This window comes from Toxorhynchites rutilus, chromosome 2, assembly GCF_029784135.1.
Source record: "Toxorhynchites rutilus septentrionalis strain SRP chromosome 2, ASM2978413v1, whole genome shotgun sequence".
Classification (NCBI taxonomy): domain Eukaryota; kingdom Metazoa; phylum Arthropoda; class Insecta; order Diptera; family Culicidae; genus Toxorhynchites; species Toxorhynchites rutilus.
The window spans coordinates 198,679,782-198,703,405 of NC_073745.1; the positions used below are offsets into that span (position 1 = coordinate 198,679,782).

Consider the following 23,624-nt stretch of genomic DNA (forward strand, 5'->3'; position numbering starts at 1 on the left):
TCAAGGCAATAGGGGTGGAGGAGTAATATGAGGAAAAAGTAGAGTTTTCCAAGAGCATTTTTGAAGGCTAGAGGCGAATGAACTGAAGAAGTTTAAAGTCTTTTAAATTCAACAAGGAAAGGAAGGAAAGTCAAACTTTCAATATCGTTCTAGATATGAAACAATGAACATCGCTTGTTCTTCCTTGCTTTGCGTCATCATATGTCTTCGTTTCGGACTGAGCTGTGGACGCGACCAAATTACTCACTCGCTGATGTCTCTGGCATTTCTATCATTGCATCAAACTGACGCCATTGCATTAATGTTTTGAGCAACACAATTGTGTAGAGAATCATCAAGCTAGACTATCGTCAACTCACCAAGAAAATAAATGTTTTGGAATTTTGTCAGTGATTTGGTTTCGCATGACGGTAGGAAAACTCTCTTCACAAAGGATGACAGCTATGCTAATCTAGACTGGCAATATTAACAGAACGGGCTTCTGTTGAGAATAACGCAAAACAGAGATAGGTGTGTTTATATTTAGATGCTTCAAGCCATCGATATATGGATATTTGTGTGCGTACGTGCGTGCTTCATAACCCGTACGTAAAAATAGTACATCTTCGCTACGCTGAAACCCCATTTGTAATGATAAATATAAACAAGGAGAGGAGATAGCGGGAGGGAATTATTTACACTAGGGTATTAATAATGAATCTCTGCTGAGGCAAATATTCAGCTTTTTTCCAAGTAGTTGACATTGTTCGTTTTCCGTCATTATAAAGGCTTCGTTGGTGCCTTTGACATTGCATCAATGCATTGAACTGACGCTAAGGTGAAACAGGTGTTAAGGTTGTGCACCAAAAATAATTTGGAAAATACCAAGTTATTTAATAAGTTATAATAAGTCATTAATTTATTTGGGTTCGCGTGCAGATAGAGTTTATTTCGCTTATTCAGTCTCCAATAAAGTAAATGTTGTTCTGGAATTTTGTTTGTGATTTGGTTTCGCATGCCAGTAGCAAAACTTTCTCCGCTAAGGATGACAGTTGCGCTTATCTCGAGCATATATTGTTCTGCGAGCACAAGAATGAATCATCACACAATTATCGTCAAATGATTCTACAAATAAAAAAAACATTTCAGGTCGACCTGGTAGAATGGCTATTTCAAAATTTTCGTAGCATTATAAAATAATACCCGCAGTTATAAACAAGCGATTTAAATCAAACTACAGCGTAGTTCTACGTCAACAATGCGGTCGTGTCTTGAACACAACCTCCCATAATATTTTTTACTTGGAGGTAAAGTGGTCACCTAGTGGGGGCAAAGTGGTCACTCGCACATATCAAGTTAAATGGGATAAATTTATGCGTTTCTTTTGTCCAAATTTGTTCAAATCATATTTGAGATAGTAGGTACATGTATGAAATAAGCTTGGCCTTTTCACCTAGAGTCTCAGCAACTGGAAGAGTAATGAGGCTTGATTTAGTTGGAGTAGCATATTTATCCAGGGTCAAAGCCATAAAAGGATCTTCTTCCAGAGCAGAATGTGATGAGGTATATCAGCTTTAGGGCCTTATTCCCGAATACACTACACGTGAAAACAAAGGGCCTGATTCTCGAATACACTTCAAGGTGGAAACGAAATAAACGGCACGCCGTTGAACTACGTTTTACGAGTTAGTGAAGTGTCGAAGATAATGATGAGTTTTCAGGCAGAATGAGCACTTTTCAAATAAAAAATCATTAATGAAAATTAACTTATTCGTATCAAGCTGGTATTCAATGTGAGTGGAAAACTTTGTTTTCTTCATGTGATATAATATTCTCATACAAAAATTTAATCTGAAGATAATTTGATATTATAATGATAAATTTAGTGGGAAACTAATCTCGCATCCAGATGTCGACACCGTACCGTTGTCATCGCGAATGCGTTTCATACCGTTTCCACCGTGAAGTGTATTCGTAGTGTATTCGAGAATCAGGCCCAATGTGTAGTGAGTACAACGTTATTGCGGAATACACGCCACTGTAAACATTTGGCAGAATTCATTAGCAATACACCGAGTATTCTGGTTTACACCAAGGCGCCTAGAAGTATATCCTAAGGTGGGCCAACTTGCTAAAACGACTCTTCAGCCATCTTGGAAGTCTACTGTGTTTTGTTTGTAAACAATACACAATACGCTAGTGGCGAAGCTCGCTCGTGATAAGTCTGTCTCTTTCACGCTACAAGCAAATAATTCCCCTTCTGCTTTCTTCCGTACTGTTTTCATATACCGCTCCCCTAACCAACTTAGTGACGAAACGGCCTCACCTAGTATCATAGACCCGTCTTGGTTTACACTTCACGCTCTGTTTTGTGTAAACAGCGATTCCTCGAGTTCATCATAATCGCCGATCATACACTCTCCCAAAAATTTGGTATATATGACGAGCTTTTTGGTAAATCTTACCAATACTTAGTAAATTTTTGCAATACGAATTACGCGATAACAATAACAATCAAATCGGCCAGTATAACCCAGTATAAGCAGTCGGTTCAACGTTGGTTTAACATATACCCTAAACATGTTATGTTAACCCAACCTTTATGCATATATTGTTATGAACTTATTGAGCTTTTGTATGTATCTTTATTCATTTGTTGAACTATCTAAACTATCGACATCTGATCCTGCATCGATTGGGTCTGATCCATGGCTACAAATTAGAACAAAATACGCGATTGTTACTACAAATAGCTACGACAGACTACTCAATTCTCACCATTATCATCTCCCAGGACCAGCGTGTAATTATTTCTCAGCCAAACACATTCGGGAGATATCACGAAGCTGACAAAACCCAGGCGGAATTAAGTGAGGCTTAATCCAATTGATCAAATCACCGATCACAATCGTCTGCAAAACGTTTATGAAGTTGTCCTTGACCAAATCCAACAGCATAAAGGCAGAACTTGGACTCGACAGGGCTCGATTTTGTGTATCGAAGTACCCAGATTCCTTATTATTGACGTAATGTCTCCGCATTCTCCCGCAGCAGATGAGCACAAATCATTGCTATCCAATATGTATCAATATCAATTAAAGAACATAAATTGAATTGATTTTCACGAATATTACTTACCTGTCCCGAATCTGAGTGAATACGACCTTCTTCTGTGAAGAAATAAATATTGGAAAGTAGTACCGTGCAACTCGATTAACAACTTGGTAATTAGGCTAATAAAGTTATATTTACATTTTCTTCGCGGTTGCAATGACAATCGTAAAAGTTACTAATACCGCGAAGTAAAATGAATCCATCGTTGGTAGGGGTGTATTGCATCTGGCATTCATTTTAAACCGGCGCCACACGATGCTACGAACATCCCCGAATATTGGGCGCTCGATGGTTAGACGCATCGTGTAAGACGAACTACGAGCCGAACATTCGTTGGAAGGTAATCCGTTCGATGTGGATTACCTTCCAACTTGAATCAAAGGATTTTTGTCATTCGTTGATTCGACACTCGATTACATTCGATACACCGCTACACAATTCGTCCGAATCTAAGTTTGACAGATTGGTTTGTTTACAAGTTTTAGATGAAGGAACTATGAAATTGATTCATAAAATTCAAAATATTCGGTAAAATATTGCAGCTTAATAATGTTGATTTCAAGCATTTTTAATTTATATCCCGATATCAGTTCAATTGCTATGGCAGCCATTTCAATACTCGCAATACTCATCCAGTTTCCTAACGTTTTTGATGGTAAATAAAAACAATAAACATTCGATCCAAATACTCACCGATTGTTTGGACCGATTGCATTGAATCGAACATTCACTTCACCGTGTAGCAGCACATTCGTCACAACCAAGAAGCATATCCTAAGGTGGGCCAACTTGCTGAAACCACTCTTCAGCCATCTTGGAAGTCTACTGTGTTTTGTTTGTAAACAAAACACAAAACGCTTGTGCCCAAGCTCGCTCGTGATCAGTCTGTCTCTTTCAAGCTTCAAGCAAATAATTCCCCTTCTGCTTTCCTCCGTACTGTTTTCACATACCGCTCCCTAACCAACTTAGTGATGAAACGGCCTCACCTTAGGATATACTTCTAGGCGCCTTGGTCACAACATTTGTCGATTCATCGAGTCAAATGTTTGAGTCCAACATTCGAGTGAAACGTTGGACGAATCGTGTAGCGCCCGCATTACAAACGATTGGTAATATTTACAGAAAATTTGTACATTCTACTGTTTGCATTACAAAAGATCTGGAAGCATTTTTTAGTAATCCATTTTCTGGGTGTATCGACACAACACGAAAATAAACAACACAATATACAACTGACGTTTCTTTTACGGTGGGTATAAACTAGTGATATATTCATGTGAAGAAATGTGATGAGATTTATAGAAATCGTATCAACCGTTTACACTAGCGCGAACTTATATACTGAATATATTCACATTTTCAGTGAATTTATTCACCTGAAGTAGAACTGCATCCAACTTTAGTGATTTCTCACCAGTGAGAAATTCACCAGCGTTTACATATGCCTGAATTTATCCTATACATAGTGGTTATATATACCTCGAAGAAGAATATCATACATATTCTCACCCGTTTACATCTATTTCCGTGTGATTAAATTTATCTATAGCTATAGATCTCCCGAATGTAAACGCGCCATTAGAAACGACATTGGAAATGAACACAGGGTCATTTTGGTATCCACTCCACATTCTACACGTAGTTCATTTCTACACTTCACGATCGGTGGAAACGCAAAAAAGTGAAGTGAGATGTAAGCGTAGTGGGAACGTAAGTGTAAGTGGATACGGGAATAAGGCCCTTAGTAAACAGAACATTGTAAGTTGTTATTCACCTATGATCACTTTGCCCCCAAACATGAAAATAATTTCTATGCCAATTAATCGCTGAGATTAAACAAAATATCTGTTCACCTCTCCTAGAATATGTTAACAGTCGTCCAAACTGATGATTCGTCCAACATAGGGGCTGTCCACATACCACGTGGACAACTTTAGGGGGGGTAGGGGGTAAGAAAATGTCCACTCTTGTCCACGGAGAGGGGGGAGGGGGTATAGACTGAGTCCACGTGGACAGGAAGAATTTTCTCTGCGTATTTATCAATAAACGGATTGAGAAGCCTGAGAGTGCTGCCCAGTCAAACGTTCATATATTTTCTCTCATATCATGGATCTTCTTCAGTGAAATCTGTATTATAAAAATATCTCACGTAAATTGTGAATGACCAACTATTTCCTATGATCGAACTTTTATAGTTACGGGATATGCAGAGCCCTCATAGCCAAAACTATAAAAATTAAACGATTCCATAATGGTTGAGATTCCATGATATGCGTAAATGATTTTTATCAAATATAATTTTCTATACGTTTTGTTATATCTCGAGAACAATATATGATAATAACGTCTGTATAGTTTTTCATACAGAATTGCGTGTAAAATCATTTTTCCAAAGTATTTTCTTTCCATTAATTTCTAGGAATAAATATTTACATTTGCAGGAGATTGTCTATGCATCACTAGTCGTCAACTTAAAACAATTGAGCCAGTGTTCTGATAAATTATAGAATATTTCAGGAGGTGATAGAGGATCATATTTGATGAAAAAATCCTAGGCATGTAGTCAATTCTCAACTAGAAAATTGTTGAATTTTTGTTAAGTCTAATTTTATGTTTTGAACTGACTCTAATTTAGAAAGTACGCTCCTTAGAATAATTATACTGTTCATTGGAAAGATAAGAAAATTTAGTATAGAATGCAATTGTAAAACTTTCAAATTAATAGAACCCAGGATCAACTTTTAAATGTAAGGAACCAACTTCAAATCTTGTGTTTTTAATTAATTTTCCAAAAATGCATGATAAACTGGATTGTTTCTATCAGCCAAATTGAAGCTCTCCAACCACTCTACTGTTCCTTCCTTGACACCACACTATTATCCTTCTTGTTATCTTCCACTAATTTAAATGTGTTCACAACATAATTTTATGCAAATTTTCAAATGAAAGCATCGTGCGCACTTTTTGAATTTTCAGTTCAGTCATTTTAAGGCAAAAAACCGGTCTCAAGGAAAGTTCAATAATTCTTTCGTAGTTAAGATTTGATCATCAGCGTGGAAGATTTTTTATGATTCCCTATCTCTTCAAATTTTTCGGATCAGCTTAGGTATATATATAATAATATTATTTTAAACAGATATAATAGTTTTCGATATTTTATTCAATTTATGAGAAAGTTTTCTCAATAATTTGAACATTTGTAAAAAAAATAATAGAAGGTTAAAGAATTTCTCAAAAAAAAAAAAAGTTTCAATCGGGCAACAGGCTTCAGGGCCATTTTTGGAAAAAATGAACAAAATTTCAATAAAATGGGGGAGGATCGGAGGATTAATTTGGCGTTGAGTTGCTCTTTGGTAAACTGTGACGTTTTAATAAGGATTTAAGTGGAGGAAAACTAAAGAGCAATACAAATAACTTATCGTGCAAGATTAGTAAAAAAATATTGAGTCGTGAGTTTTCTGATGTTTTTCCCCACGAGCATTTTGGAAGCTATCTAGACACTCAATGCAGGATGGTCAATAAGCAGTTGAAAAATAAAAAAATATATATAGATATTGAAAATATTTTTAATAAGGTATTAGTACCCTTTGAAACTATTGCGGAAAAGGTTTCTATTGCGCTGATGACTAAATGTGAATTGATCGTGTGAATGAACAGACATTTCCTGTGGCGAAATGTCGAAAATGTTTTGAGTGATCTTTGAAACGCTCTAACTCTGTTATAAAATAATGCATTCGTCAAAGCATCAACTGGACCATGTATTAAATATTTCCAAGATTGCGATGAGTAGATTTGACCATCGATTTGCTGTGCGTTCATTATTTCATGAAATATTCTTAATTCGAAATCAAAGAATAATTTTTCATTCGATAGAGAATACCTCTGTAGTAAATAGTTCTACTGAAACTCTCTATGAATTGAATGGACGCGAAATAATCATGTTGATTGGATTGCTTGTAAGCATATATTCTCAAAATCTAGAGAAACTTTCAAAACAAACTACAAACGCTTCATCTGTTCTTGCAAAGTATTTTATCTACAACACATATACACATCACACACTAGAAATTTGTAGCTTGAAAATGCTGTATTTTTTATCTTAATGTCATCATTTATATCGAAGATTCAGGCGTTTCGAAATCTCTGAAAAATTTCGACCTTTTACTCCTCATCCTTTGTCAAGTGAGGATCTATAGATATCAGTACATGCTTCCTACTTTATCTTTTTTTTTTTTAAATTCTTTTTAAATGATAGAAAAAGAGTCTATGTATATAAAATCGTTCTGTTCGTTTTTGTGCGCTTCAAAAACTCGAGCTCTGATGGAGCTCATATTAGAACACAACATACGAGCCACTTCAAAAATTGTTGTTGCTACTGCCAACGCCTCAAGAAGCTTCAAGCTTTCCACATGAAATGAGCACACTTCAGAAATAAATCTGTGAAAGTAAATTAACTTTCTAGTATTGAATATGTATTCTATGCGACAGCAACACAATTCTTTGCATGTGTTCAAGAATAGTGAGCTTAAATTGTATCTGATAGTGATTTTAAATCTATTTAATTTTATTCGATTGGCTTTGCTCAAGATCAATCCTTGGAATTTTGTAATTTATTTTCGGATGCGGATTGTTCAACTGGATATTGTGCGTTTCCGTGTTGACAAACCAGATAGCAGATAGCCTTTAAGATAATAGAAAAACAAAGTATTACAAGTATTTTAATTAGAGGCGAATGAACTGCAAAGTTTAAAGCCTTTTAAAAGCAAAAAACAAAGAACATACAAGAATTTCAAAATTAAACGCATATGGAATTATATGGAATATTTACTACTCATTTTTCTGTCATAAAACACAAATGAGCCACGGCAAACGTGGCAGGGTTCAGCAAGTAAAATTTGAAACAAAATAAACTTAAATGGAATTAAAATTTAATTCATGCGCAGTTCAGTTATTTTCCGAATTATTCTAATAAAATCAAGAAAAATGTCCACGTGGACAACAGGGGGAGGGGTATGAAAATGTCCACGCTTGTCCACGGAGGGGGAGGGGGGAGTTTAAAATCGTGCTTTTTCTGTCCACGTGGTATGTGGACAGCCCCATATCAGATTGAATAGACTAAATTTCATGAGAAATTCCATAGATCCCATGCGCACAGAACTATGGCCGAATGGCTTTCAAAAGAATAATTTCCGTTTTTATTTGTATTTTGACATGCGACAGCTCTACTGAAAATACGGGTGACTCAAAAGTCATTAAATTCTTCAATACGGCATCTAAAGTCAATAGTTATACTACCAAGCAAGCAGGTGACCACTTTGCCTCCCATGACCAATTTGTCCCCACTACCCCTATTTTGTACATTTCATGCAGTTGTTGCGTATTTTTTGGGGCCCCCGAAATTGTAACTGTTAAGAATTACCATAAGCCACCGATTAGTTTATAGTTTACTGTTTACAATTATTCCACAAGTGAAATTCTTTCACAAGTGTGTATATATATGACCATTATATTCAGCGAATAACTATACGAAAGTCAAACATTTATATTTTGCTTTTGAACGTATGAATCTAACGACGAATATATCGACGAATAGTTAATATATGGATTCGTTCAATCCAGTTACAAAAGGGACTGAAATCAAATAAGAATAGTCCGGTAATGATCTTATGCATTATCTCTATATACATAAAAATGTTCTGTTCGTTTGTGTACGCGTCAAAAACTCGAAAAGTACGGAACCGATTGAGCTCAAAGTTGTACACAATATACAACCCACTTCAAGGAGTGTTGTTACGGCATAAAAAAATGGAAAATTGGAAGAAAAATGATTTTATATATGACCAGAGTGCGTTTCTGAAATTGAGCTTCTAATGAAAATCGACTATTCAGCAATGAATATGTGTTCTATGTGAAGGAAACATCTTTTTTCCACGTGTTTGACAAAATCATGAACTGGAATTGTGTTTCGAAGTGATTTAAAATTTATCGATTTCCCTCAGCGATCTCTATATATATATATATATATATATATATATATATATATATATATATATATATATATATATATATATATATATATATATATATATATATATATATATATATATATATATATAAATTTTCTGTTCGTTTGTGTGCGCGTTAAAAGCTCGAAAAGTACGGAACTGATTGAGCTCAAACTATGATATAATTTACAAAACAACCAAACACATCTAGGATCGTTGTTACAACATAAAAAATTCGAGGGGTTGTATCCGAGACACGACCGCTTAGGACGTAGGACTACGTAATCTTTTTTTTAAATTTTTTGGTTTATCATTTTGGATATTATTTGCGAATACGACGAAGGTTCATAAATAACTCTTTAGTAAAAAGTTCCGGGGACCCTGAAAAAGTTTACTGGCTTGCGTGGTTTTGTAGAATCATTTCTAAAAGCAACGATTCTTTCTTTCCATAGCACGCATTGCACTGGGTATTTAACGAGAGGCGTCTTCCGTTCATCGCCATTCAACAAGCATCAAACACGCGTCTAACAGATGCACACAGTTGCAGCATCAAAAATGAAACGTGAAACGCGAAAATGACCGTTTATGAAAAATCGATTCTCGATTCTCGGTCAAAACCGTCAACAGAACCGTATTGCATCAGAACATGTCGTTGCGCACGAGAACAAATACGAATGGCAACTTAAAGTATCGAAGGTGTGCTATTCACATGTACAGCTAGCGTTCACAGCTCGAGGGTAAAACTTGAAACACGAAACGAGCAGAATAAGCGACCATTGATGCAATACTTATACGCTAGCGACAGCTCACTTGCTTCGCAAATATTCTCTTTTCACTATCCCCCTTCGTTGTTTCTATTCTTCTTCTTCTTCTTCTTCTTTTCTTTTATTTACGGATTACATCCAACGACTCATTCGTCTCCGACTGTTCCTATTCTGGTGGCTGCCTAAGTTGCTCGTTATTGACATCTCTGTTCGGGAAAGCACTCAAATGGACAGAAGAAATGTATGGGGAAATGGGAATGCTTCCAATTTTTAACAATTTAAACCATATACAGACTATGGGATTGTAATATATAACATATCAAACAAATCTTAGAAAAGTTCCGATTCGATTGGTATGCAAATCGTTAAAATCCGTTCGCAGCAAAAATAGTTATTAACATTAAATTTATTTCATAAAAACGTGACCTGTTTTCTGATTTGGCACCCTTAATGTAAGACGTAGTCCTACGTCAAAAAAATGAAAAATTCAACTCAACCATGCAACCACAATGTGCCATAGCAAAGCGTGTCAGGGACAGCTAGTATGCAATAAATATTCCACGCCACTAACATTAAATTATACATTTCATTCAACAATATTCTAGAATATGAAAAAAGTCACTTGTCCAAAAAAGTTACTTCTATACTCGCGTCGGTGTGTCAGACCGAAAGTGTTAAAAAAATGGCACACGTCCCCTTTGTACCAACACATGCGATACGCTAAACGATGACGCACGACGAATAACGAAGCTAGAGAGAATCGCAAAGTCGTAGCGTTGATATTTTCTGAGAAATGAACAAATTATTGATTTCTCGGTCTGACAGACCAATGCGCGAGTATAGGAGTGTTAATCAACCATTCTCCGCTTCTATCAAACCACTCCCACCAGGGAATACGATCGATTCTCATAATAGCACCGACAAAGAGTTTGGTCAATTAAGGATGACAGTCTAGGAATGCTTCCTACCTGTGAAAATTTCTCATCTAAAGGAAATCAAATCCATAGGGTTTTTTTCGAATAGTTTCAGTCAAGTGGTTCAGGAAACAATACAACAATATACTATGTGCGGATTTTGTGAAATTCAAATGAAAGTCGCAATTGCTTACTGCTGACAGCACTTCATATCTTCTTTATTTCACCGTTAGTTTATTAGATACAAAAATAATCAATCTGAGTTGTTATCGAACTAAAGCTGTTACAAATTGGTAAAGCATGGCAAAGTACCATAAACTAGAATATTTTATCAGTTTTCGGATTAATATCATTTTTCGTCTGGATCATCGACTCGACCGTCGATCGATCGCTCAATCCAGCTTCCAGCCGTATGGCGCTGGAGTATTAGCTGCACGCTGACGTTGATCCTGCACCTCACTTGCCACTCGTCTGTTTGGCTGAGCGTAAGCCGTATGCGCCTGGGTGCGTTGATCTACGGTCACTGGGTACGAACCGACCGATCCACTCGTAGCCGGTTTGTTCTCGCTGAATAGACCACCAAACTTTTTGGTGTCAATGAAATTTCTGGCATCGAGCAGCCCTCCAAGCGCACCAGCCCCACCAGCTTGGCCCGCAGCGGGACCGATGCCCAGCCGCTGATTAATGTAGGTTCCGGCTTGTTGCTTGACCGCATTCGTGAGGGCATCCTGAATGCCACTAAATATTCCGCCAAAGAATCCACCCGACGAGGCGGTAGGTTTCTTTGTCGGGATCACGATGTTACCGCCGGCTCCATCGAATTGGCCGGGACGACGATTGCCACCGGACGTGCCATCATAACTACCACCACCGTAATTTCCATTGTTTCCATGTCCTCCCGACGGGTAATAGGGAGCAGCGGGTTTGGGAGTGTTTGCGGGTAGTGCAGGGTAGGGATTGGAATATGGATTGTAGCCAGGGGCAGCAGGGGCAGAGGGATTTTGGGGACGAACATCAGCGGGTCGATTGTAGCTCGGTGTGTCCGGGTTCAGTCCCAAGCTACCCAGTACGTCTTGGTCATTGGATGGCGGTGCGCTCTTCGGAGGCGCAGGTTTGTTACTGAACAGATCGTTAGAATTGTCTGGATTTGCGCGTGGCATAGAAGATGGAAGAAACGAAAAATGAGGCATTTTAGTAACACAAAAGAAGAAAATCATAATGCTGCCAAAGTATATTTATTAACAAATGAAGCCCATCAAAAACATAATCAAAGGACGGATTACTAAAGCTAATGATTGTGTTCTTGGAACAAGAACGACTAACTCAACAACCTTCACCAACATAAAAATGTATTTGGGATAATATAAGTATAACATATAACATTCATGCACACATTGTGATGTACAGAATCACAATTCAGAAACTCACGAAGCGGCTGATTGGAAATCATGGGAATTGGTATAAAAAACCTACGTTAACTATTATTCCGGTTGTGCTTCTCTCCTTTATTAAAATGTCACCTAATAACTTTATTTACATGATCGTTGTTGTTGCTTTTCGTTAATGGATTTCCTTCCTCTGGTTGCCCTTTTCGGTTCCATTCATTCAATTTTAGCACCCCACCTGATTTCGTTCCGTTTGTTTTTTTTTGCTCCACCGATAAAAGCAAAAAAACTTTGGGTTTCACGGTCCTAATTGGAGATTGGCTTTCGTTCATTTACATTTTACAAAAACACTTACATTCATTCACTTGCTTTCATTACTTCCCTTTCAACGGTAGACCTCGCGTATCGGATGTTTAATGTGATTCAAGCTATTCGCCGTTTTTTTCTGTCCCACCGTACAATGTGGACTTCAATGGGGATATAAAATTTGTTCTTATTTGTCTTTCTCTCTGTTTTATATCTTTCTCGTGAGGACTAAAACGTTCTAATCAGGTATAAGGCTGTTGCTTTTAATTTAATATATTTGTGTAGTTTATTTTCCTGTTTTCATCCTTTGTTTTTTTTCTTCTAACACAACTACTATTAGCTTGGTAATGACCTTTCCACTTAGCATCACACCTCAGTGTTCTCTCGGTCTCTCGGTGTTCCGGAAGAGGGGTCATATGGGAAGCGATTGTTGTTTTATTTCTTTTTCTATTTACTTTACTGGTTAGCTTTTTTTTTTTTGTTAATAGTTGAATATGTTCGATATTTGAACTTTTAAATGGAAGAGTTCCACTGTTTCTTTAGAGTCTGGAGAAATCTCTTTTTTTCCAGAACCAATGGTTTGCCTTATCTCATCCGAGTGGTTAGGGTCTGGACCGGCCTCGCCTACTTATTCGATTACGTGTGTCCGATTTTTTATCACCTTTTCTGGTGCTCAATTTAATTGAGCTTGTTAATAGTTTTTTATTGTTGGTATAACGAACTAAATATTCTCAAGTGCGTCTCGTTTAAGGATTTGCTGTGTTCCAAAGCTCGATCTTCCTGACTTGTTGGTAGCAATAGATTGTAGTGGTATTTCGAATTTGATTGTTCAAGCACAGAAAAATTACTTATGCTTGATATGCAAAGTGCATTCAAAAAGACTCTTTGACATCACGTTGCTTTTGAGCAATCAAATTCATCCTTTTTTGCGAATTGGTATCATTTCTTATTTTCGATTACTTTGTCTCATTTTGTTCTGCAATTTTTGCCACTGTAATTTCGGGGGAAAATTACTTTGCAATGTGAAATGGATTTAGTTTGAATGAAACATTTATGTTTTAGATGACTAGGTTCGTTTCAGCGAATGTATGAGGAATCTAGCAGTGTCTTTTTTCCAAATGTAAAAATACATCCTTTGTGTTATAAAATTACCAAACTGTATCATTGAAAATTTCAAATTATGCTACGAGTACATTTTCAAATAGTGCGTTCGGTTCTGACTAATTTTTTAGTTCGGAAAGATTTAGCGATGTTTTTAAATTTCAGCTTAAATGCCGCGAAATTTGCTGTATGACTAAAAAAAGGGTTTCAACGCCAGAGGGTAGCACTTGATTATCTATTGTCGTCAGCAATTCCAGAAATTTGAAGACATGTTATCCATTCTGAAGACATTTTACTTACTGTGAAGACATTTGATTTTGTGAAGACATTTTGAAGACATTATGAAATATGTGAAGACATTTCAGTATGATAGTGTATTTGGACTTTTTGAGAAATATTATTTCCATAAAATTGTAGCTATTGGTCGAAAATGTCGTCAAAGGAAGTAGGATTTTCGTGCCATTCGCTCAGTGTCATTTGTTTACTTTTGTTCTTGGTAATTAACCTTCCTATACTCGTGCATAGGTCTGACAGACCGAGCATCAATGAGGTGGCTGAATTAAATGACTATTAAAACTGAATGAAATTGAAGAAAAAATATTTTCTGGAGTTTCTTCACTCAATTACCGTTCTGAATCATATTTCGGACAATATCATATTTCGGACACTTTGTTCTAATATCTTGAAATGCTTAATGCACTGATGATATAACTATAAAATTAATATCACAATTGCTTCTTTAGAGTAATCCCTTGGTTTCACTATCATTTCATATGAGAACTACATTTGAGTTATAACATAATCGACAAAAATCTATCGACACTACTCACTATCGTTTGTGTTTGACGTTTGCTTAGCGTGAGCACGTAGAATTTACCCGTTCATCAATATTTAAATTTCTCTCGTGTTTCATTAGTTCTCATCATCGTTATCAGGTTACTGTGATTGCTTGGTAAGTTTTTCGCAGTTGAATATAAAATATAATCAAGTGTGATGTAATTTTCGTTCAAAAGATTACAAAATAAAGTGTCCGAAATTTGATTTAGTGTCCGAAGTTTGATTTTTATTCGCTTCATTTGAAAAGCATTTTATTCGATGATTTTTTGATGTTTCCAATCAAATAGTTACCAAAGCAGAAAGCTTAAAAGCATATTGAACTAATTTATTAAAAATATCAACCAAATAATACCTGTGCATAAAGTTTAGACCTGTTTTCTGCATCATATGCCTTAAGGCGGCTCGCACACCGCAGCAATAAGCAACTAGCAAACTGCAATACGCAATATACAACAGGCAACATATTTTGTTGTTCTTCGCATACCAGAGCAATAAAAACCCCTGACATTATGCAAACAATCGGTTTAATGTACGAAACTTGTCAAAATATGGGCGATAAGTTGCTCTTTAACCGACACGCCGTGTTGCTAGCGACATGTGTTGCTCTGTAAAGGCCTAAGTGGTGCGGACTCAATCCACTTCATTCTCAAGCAAATTCTTGCATGTTTTCAAGCGATTTCTTGCAATAAATTCTCAGACCACCAGAGATGCCAGATTTACAAATATGTTTGTAAATTTACAGACATATCTGTAAAACATTCATCACATCTATTCATCACATCAAAAATATTTGACTCACCATATGACATTTTTCCATAGTTTTAATACAGAAAAGTTATTATATTTAGTATATATCAATACACATGACGTTAGACCAGCGATACTCAACCTGCGGCCCGGCAGTCCTTCTTGTTGGCCCATCTGGTGTGTATGATGTTTGGAACTCATACACATAAGTACTTTTGCCTTGACATCATTGCAGACGAAAAAGAGGATACGGTTATTCACAATTAATGAACAGTTGCATTCTCTGCAGGTAAGGAAAAATCTTGAACGAAAATTGTCTCTGATAATTATTTTCTGTTCTAGACAAGATTGTTTTGCTGAAATGCAAGGAGATTTATTGAAAAATAGTGAAGTTAGGGTCAGGACTATGCAACCTATGTATTTAAACAACATCGAATAAAAATTTTCATTCTATTTTCAACAACTTACATTTGCTTTCGTGTCTGCTTATGACGAAATATGGGTTACTGTTCGATATTGTTACGACAGACATGGTTCATGGCCGTGTGGTGGTCTAAAACTTGTATAGCCTTGCATGGCGGATGGAAAATATACACTGCATTTTTTTTAAAATAAAAACGACAAGACCGCAAGCCTTGGTGGATGTCCAATATATCAACGGAGAAATACTGTGTTTTATAAAAATTAACAACGCGTATGTTTGTGTATGTATGTGTATGTATGTATGTGTAGATCGTTGAAACATTTAAACACACTTACAGCACATAAGTTATTAAGTGGTCCGAAAAATAATTTTTTTCCACTTTTTCCCAAAAATGACAAATGAAAATTAATAACATTTGAATCACTGAATCGATTTAGATGATCGACATATAAAATTGACCTAGCCTTTTATAAAAAAATATTTAACTTGCGAAAAACATAATTATATTTTAGTAATTATTGATTGTAGTCGTTTTTTATTTTTTTTATGACTTTGGACTAGAGGGCGCTATATATTTTTATATTTTTTCTTGAAAGCTGAGGATTTTTTACACAACATATCTCGATATCAGGGTTGCTATTTTTTCGTTTTTTAGATATGATTTTAAAAAAAAATCATTTTTCCCCATTTGTCCAAAAATAACTTTCTGCAAAAAATCATAACATTTGAACTACTGAACCGATTTAGATGATCGATATATTAAATTGAAGCCAATAAGCAAAACTCACACTTGCGGGAAGATTGGATTCTAGTAGCATAGGTCTAGTTTAGTCACATATGAATATTGATCGAAGACTTAAAACATGTTAAATTTACAAAATTCTAACTTAAAAACAATAATTATAGCATCTCTGATATCGAGATATGTTAAGTAAATACTCCTCAGCTTTCCATAAAAAAATATAAAAAAATATAGCGCTCCTATCTTTAACCAAGAAAACTATGAAAAACTAACTCAATCCATAATTACAAAAACAAAATTCATTTTTTTCGCAAAAGTAATATTTTTAAAAAAAATATATCTCGTAAGCTTCAATTTGATATGTCGATGATATGAATCGGTCCAATAGTTCGAAAGTTATGACTTTTTGTAGTGGGAAAAATGGGGAAAAATTGTTTTTCGAACGAAAAAAATAGCATCTCTGATATCGAGATATTTTATGCAAAAGTTCTCAGCTTTCAATCCATATTAAAAATAGGATCCATATTATATGCAAGATAAATATTTCTCAATTAAAGCTCATTGGCTTAAATTTGATATGTCGATCATCTAAATCGGTTGAGTGGTTCGAAAGTTATAAATTTTTGAAAAAAGCCATTTTGGGAAAAAGTGGAAAAAATGATTTTTGGGATCACCCTAAAATGGAAATGGGCACCCTAATGACAAATTAAAAAAATACGAGTTTAATGTTTTGGGATAAAGAACAAAATTACCACTTTTGACGAAGAGCTGAGAACCACTATATTAGTTTGGCATGGAATGGCTGTATATATATATACAGAATACAATCTTACGTGCATCGTGATGTACAAAGTATTAATGAATAAGTGAAAATTAACGTTAAAAGACATTTCTATAGATCTGCACACTTTTACAGACTTTTCCACATTTTTAACAGACATTCACATGTTTTTACAGACTTTTTTTAAAAATCATCTGGCAGCTCTTCCTTCCACTTTTTATCGAATATTTCCAAATCGCAGGAGTAAACATTTACGTGACTCTGACTTTGTTTGTTTTTATTACGTTCGGAAAAACGTTATGACAAAGAGAGGGGACATTAAAAATGCGTTGCTCAGTGAAAGGCTGAGATGGTCTTTTAGAGATGCAATGGTTAATTAAACAATTGACGGAAAAATGTAGTTCGTTCATTTTATAATTTTACTTATTTTTGCCCTTGACAACAATACCTCTTTTATAGTGTTGATTATCATAAGAAAAATAACACTCCTGATCGTTGGATCTCTTTTGACATTTCAATTGGATCTTTTTTGACAGCCGTTTTGATTCGGTCCGCACTACCTAGGTAAAGGCGACAGCGATATCGTATTGCGTCGGTGTGCGAGATCAACAAAAATTAAATGGAAAAATCGATTGGCGATAATATTGCTAATTGCATGTTAACAGTTGCTAGTTTCTTATTGCTGCGGTGTGCGAGCCGCCCGAAATATGATTCAGAACGGTATATCTTTTTCTTTGAATAAATACCAATAACGCCTAAAAATACACAATAGCAATATCACAGAAACGCGCACAGTCCAGAGTACACAAATTACGGTTTTTCGCGCGAGTATAGAAGTGTTAAAGGAGACTTTCGTCTCGGGGTCATCCACACGCTTTTTTAAACTTTTCCAACAAAGTGACTTTTACTTCAAATTCTGGAGAACTTCAAGCGGTCTGAATACATATTGTCTCGAGAAAACATTAGTTCATTTGCGCTCGCAAATTTGAATAATTGTCACATTGTAATTTCATTATTTTGGGTCTATACTATACAATAGATTAACCTAGATCTTTCAAACGATCGCTTCACAAATCGTAGATTTTCCGGTTACATACCGTTTCAGTAATTAGTTTTTTAGACATGAATAACAGTTCAGCGGAAAAGTTTATAAGGTAACACAGTGAAACTATTTTTTTTTGTGCAAAATTTAATATTATTATTCAACATAGTTGCCTTCGAGGGCGATATAGCGATTGTAGCGATCTTGAAAATTTTCGATACCGTTTTTATAGTAGGGGGAGATGGGATCAGACCGCCCGGCGGGGTAAGACGGACCACTTCTAGTTTTATAACAAATCCTCAGTATTTTGGCAAATATGCTACGCATATTTTTGTCATTTCGAAACACCTTGCAACACTTGAGCGCACGAAATATCAAAACTGTGAACAAAACGAAGTTCTCGCCCATTGCGGTTGCAAGAGATCTAATTTTCAAGGTAACCAAAATAAGGATTTCTCCAGCTGAAACTGTATATTCCGTCAGTTGCCAGTATCCCAGTCCTTCAGTAGATTGTTCCGGTTCTGCCTGCGTGAAAAGGTATGTAAAATACAATACAAAATTCGTGTAAAGTGCAAACTAATGCAAAAGGTGCTCTGGGGGGAAGACGAACCATTTTCGACGGGGTAAAAGTGCCCTACGTTGTGATATTGAATGATTTTCATATCAAATAAAATAGCATCTTTTTGCTCGTTTCTTTACACACAAATGCCCCGAATGTACATAAGGAAGTCGTCGCGGATGCAATGGACGTTGGAGAAGCTCAATATGGCTAAAGTGTCAGTGGATAACGGCATGCCAAAAAGGCCCGTTTTTGAAAAACTGTTTTTGATGAAACTAAAGTGTTACGCGCATTTTAAATGATACCACATGACAATTTAAGAGTGTTTTTTTGTGTCATTGTCATTTTATCTGTCATTTTTGTTGTTTTGTTGTGTATTGAAGCTTGCAAAGTTCGAGTTTCCGCAAAAGTCGCAAAGTAAACATAACCTACACCTGGGCAGTAATGGTTAATGGTTTAAATGAACCTAAATAGAAATAAAATGAATAATCACGATCGAATCTTGCTTTTAAGTGCGTAGAATAAACAAACATCTGAACTCTAATGTAGCTGATTCAGCTTTGCGTAAATTCGTCAATAAAACGTGAGACAGCTAAGTGGCCAAGTGGTACCATCTACATGTCACGAACGCACTGTTTGTTTGTTTTATTCGCAGTTGTGCAACCTAAAGACGCGAATGTTTTTAACACAAGAAAATTTAAAGTCCGGTAAATGCTGACTTTATTTCGGGGTTCATACATGCACAAATGGGGTGATTGGATGGGTATGAATGTGTAAATCATATAAAATTTGATATGTTTCTCAGTATTTCAATGAGACAAAGTTCATCTATTGTTGTTTTACGTATACCTAGGTCTGATTCAGGGTGAATATTTATATTCCTTCATTGATATTCAACGAAAACTGATGCGACGTGAAATAACCTTTGAGAAAAGTTCATCTATTTATGTGGTACTGGGTGATTCCGATTCAACGTTTCGCTACTTTTCGAAAGTCCTTGTAATGTAATTAATCGGCTTCGATTGCAAATTCTTTTCAATCAAGTCAATCCCTTCCTATAGGTTCCATATCAGCTTTCATTCAAAACATGGGATAGATCTTCTGTACACTCCCAGAAAGCAACTTTTGTCTAAATCCTACCATAATCCTACTCAAAGCTAAATTAACCCACAGTGTGGTAATCCACCACACTCAGCACTCGCTTGCCTTACCGAAGGTGCCATTTTTACAGGTGGTAGGTGCAAATTGTTCAGCATTAGCATAAAATTCATTCCTTCATTCGGCTTGGATTTGTTGTGTTTTTCTCTTCTCTTCTCCACCTTACTGTTGCTTTCTTCTTTTGTTATTTTTAATTAAGTCCCTAATTAGAGTTTCAAGTTCATCATCATTTCCCCGTTAGTCTTTCCGTTCGTATTGTTAGTTAGCACATAAAAATATACATTTCATCTTGGTGTGAGGCGTTGCCGGTGAACATTGCGCCCCGCTGATGTGGCTTTGGAGCACTGAATGATGAAACAACAACAAAAAATCTAGATGACCAACACAAAACAGAAAAGGGAACCGGGCGGGGGATCGGGATGTGGAAGGGGATAAACCGAAGGAATAATTAACCTTACGTAGGTGGGAAAGGGGTTTTATAAACAGGTCCGGGTGATTCGTGCAATTCGCCTGAACGCGTCAACCATCGCAAGTGAGCATGCCATTAGTAGCAAGTGGGAGGAGGAGGAGGAGGAAGAGCTCAGTCGGGAGCCAGCGTTTCGGGGCCGTTTGTCCGGTTGTTTGTTGTACAGGAATTGGTTCCAAAGGCTTGGTTCGGTTGTAGTCGCAGAATTTTGAGGTCTTTGATAGTAGGGATTCTGGGGAGAGGAACCGAAGGCAATGGGGACTTGGGCACCGGGCGGGGGTTGGTTCAGGGGAGGATACATCGGCTGGAAGACAGCCGGACTTCCGGCACCGGGTTGGGGGTACTGGCTGAAGAACGGAGATTTTGTGGTTTGGACACTGCCAAAGATGTAGTTGGGATCGATCGGTAAGTTCGGATAGGCGGCGTCTTTCACTTTAGTATTGTCTGGCGCGGGGTTCAGACTCAGGACACCTGTAATTGTTATGAAAAATGACCAGTTGTTAGACGGAGAGAATGGGAAAGTATAGCATGCAGACATATTATGAAAACGTTTTGATGTTGCTGTTGTTTTGCCGGCGTGCATTGATTTGTGTACTAGTGTACCAAAATTATGACTTCCTGCGCAAAAACAAGAAATAATAAACCGCTGAGGTTGTTCACACCAAAAAAAAAAACATGGAAGGAATGAATATTCCCTACGGTGAAACGCAACGAAACGGATGTAGGTACGAATGTTGTTTTGTTTGGCCTGCAAATGAACGTCTGTGTGTTTTTTTCTGTGTGCCATGGGAAATAATTACCACTAGGACCTGCAGCTAGACCGGCTTCGGAGTTCTTCTTGCACGTTGGATAACGTCCACATTCGTTTCCGTCACGCTGACCAAGGGAACAGGAATCGTACGCCATTACGCATACCTGATTCGAGAGGCACCCGATGTCACTGCACTGGCGGCCGTATTCTGGAAGAGGAACGAGAATGAGAACGATTGTTAGCAAACCAAACTCTATTTGCGAAGAACGTGTTTTGCATAATTGCCGAGGCGAATTGCATTAACATTGCAAGCGAAAGTACTAAGCTATTCTCTTTCGCACTGGATATTCAAAACCACACTGTTCGGAAGATGAAAATTAAATAACGCAAATTTCACGTCAGCCACTTCAAACATCGGTGAGGACGTTAGCAAGATGATTTAGAGAGAAAGAAAAACAGATATTCTGATTCTTGGATTTTGCATTTTTTTTTTGCTTAAATGCATGATTATTTGTCTCGAGTTATTTGAAATAGTTGATTATAAGGAAATAGTAACATGTTGCGTAAAATAGAATTCCAGGTTTTGATTTGTCTACAAATTGTAACGTTTAGTGAAAAAAAAAATATGTTGAGGAAAAAAAAGAAAAAAAAATACAATTTATATTTCAATATATGCTAGAAATGATGTGGAGTTCCCACTTAAGGGTGGTGTTTGAACATAACGAGGGTTGGAACAGACTCGCTCCCAGAGGGCTCTGGTTTAAAAAAAAAAAAGTATGCCGCACTACAATGAGGCACTAAATGAAACACAAATTTCTGCACTACTCGGGAATTAATCGAGCAAATGAAACCAAATTAGGAAATAGAAATATTTTTAAAGTGGATCAACACTCTTCCACTATATAAGGGAGGGGTGTGTTCTGCCATAGTAGTGCAACACAAACTTCTGCATAACTCGAGAACTAATCAAGCAAATGGGAGCCATATTTGGGATGTAAGGGTTTTTGGGTACAAGCAATGTTTGATGGTATGATGGTATGACACCTCTTCCTCTTCTGGAAAGGAGAGGGGGTCCTATAAAAATGTCCTGGAAAGGAGAGGGGGTCCTATAAAAATGCGGGGAGAGGGGGTCCTATAAAATGCACATATTTCAACCAAACATGACAATTGAAAATTATCGAAAAACTCTGGAGGAAAATGGGAAAATTCGAAAAAATTCAATTCGCACGTATTCTACAATTACATATTGACAAGCGTTGTTAGTTCATTTCATGTTTGCGCTAACGAAATTGATCTTCGTTCGAAAGTGGAAATGGATTTTAATGTAATAAAACGCATTCCTATATCGTCTTCTATCTATATAAATAAAAATGGTTGCCAAATGTGTTGATAAGAACAAAACTCGGGAAAGGAATTTTCCGATTTAGGGCTGTCTTCATTCATATTTTCTGTATCAAACATTTATTCCATGTAACGAAGAAACATGTTATTTGCGAGTGGACGAAAAATCTTGCACGGTAATTGTGTATGAAAATAATCTGATATTATAATGTGTTACCGTCGAAAAACGGAACAATTCAATGTAAAACTTTGTACTTGTTGTTTTTGTAGAAAATTGGTTTTTTGTGACTGGTCTCAAATGAGGATTGTCGTTAGATTTAAATTTTTCGGCTAATCAATATTGTACCCACTAACTCAAGCCCACTGTGCCGAAAAACGGGGTAACGCTTGGGTGAATCATCAATCCCGCCCAGCTGTCACTGTCACTCCCTCTGACGGTAACCGGAAATAGGAAGGATGGAAGGAACAGAGGGAAAGGAGGAGAAGAACGGGGAACGAGGAGGGGAGAGAAAGTTTAAAAGGAAAGCGGAAACGATTGGATTGGGCATTAACCCATTTTAGGCCAAGCGTTCGAAAAATCGAACAGCAACTTTGATAATTTTTCATGTCTTTGGACAGGAACCTTATGGTAATGTTTTTGCACCAAAAGATAGCTTAATTTATTAGCTACCACTTATATCGATTTCATACAATTATGAGTAACTTTTTTGGATAATAAATTCGATTTAAAGCAAGTATGTTTGGAAGGTGTTTTCAATTTCCATTAAAAACCCCAATAAAATACAAAAATATGTGAAGTTTTCTACAGTACTGCTCTGATAAAAGAACATACATTGTGATATAGAGCGAAAATCATTTGATTGAGCCGCATACAGGAAAATAACAGCCGGGGAAATTTAGTGTTCGAAAAATCGAACGTTGGCCATAACGAACATTTTTTTTTCTGCTGAATCAACACCAACACATCTAACATCCGCTGCGCATTTTGATTTGTTTACTTTAGAAGACGGAAGGTTTTTCATTTCTTTTTGCATTTTCAGTTGTGAATGTTTGCAAATATCGATTAAGTTAGCAAATATTATCGACAATCTGTATGATTTTTTGTCCGTAACAACATTAGGTGATGGCGGCCCGTAGAATTTCTTTTGTGGAGGAGCTGGAGTAAATGATCAATACGTGCAACGAGGATCCTAATGAGATTGTTTGGG

The 23,624-nt window shown here is 36.5% G+C and overlaps 1 protein-coding gene and 1 long non-coding RNA gene across 4 annotated transcripts in view; both read right to left on the bottom strand.

Annotated features, from left to right (window-relative positions):
* Positions 1-2,506: 2,506 nt before the first annotated feature.
* On the bottom strand, positions 2,507-3,243 carry LOC129764435 (uncharacterized). Its single transcript, XR_008741147.1, has 3 exons — positions 3,118-3,243; positions 2,758-3,050; positions 2,507-2,691 (listed from the first exon to the last, which is right to left on the bottom strand). It is a non-coding gene; the product is annotated as an uncharacterized LOC129764435 (long non-coding RNA).
* A 7,719-nt stretch (positions 3,244-10,962) lies between these two features.
* LOC129765217 (circumsporozoite protein-like) overlaps positions 10,963-23,624 on the bottom strand; it is a 168,271-nt gene continuing 155,609 nt past the window's right edge. For all 3 annotated transcript variants that reach the window (XM_055765277.1, XM_055765275.1, XM_055765276.1), the window contains 2 exons: positions 21,125-21,283; positions 10,963-11,917 (listed from right to left, as the gene is read on the bottom strand). In XM_055765277.1, the coding sequence (XP_055621252.1) occupies positions 11,169-11,917; positions 21,125-21,283 (908 nt within the window). In that variant the 3' untranslated portion in view covers positions 10,963-11,168. The remainder of the gene's footprint in view (positions 11,918-21,124; positions 21,284-23,624) is intronic.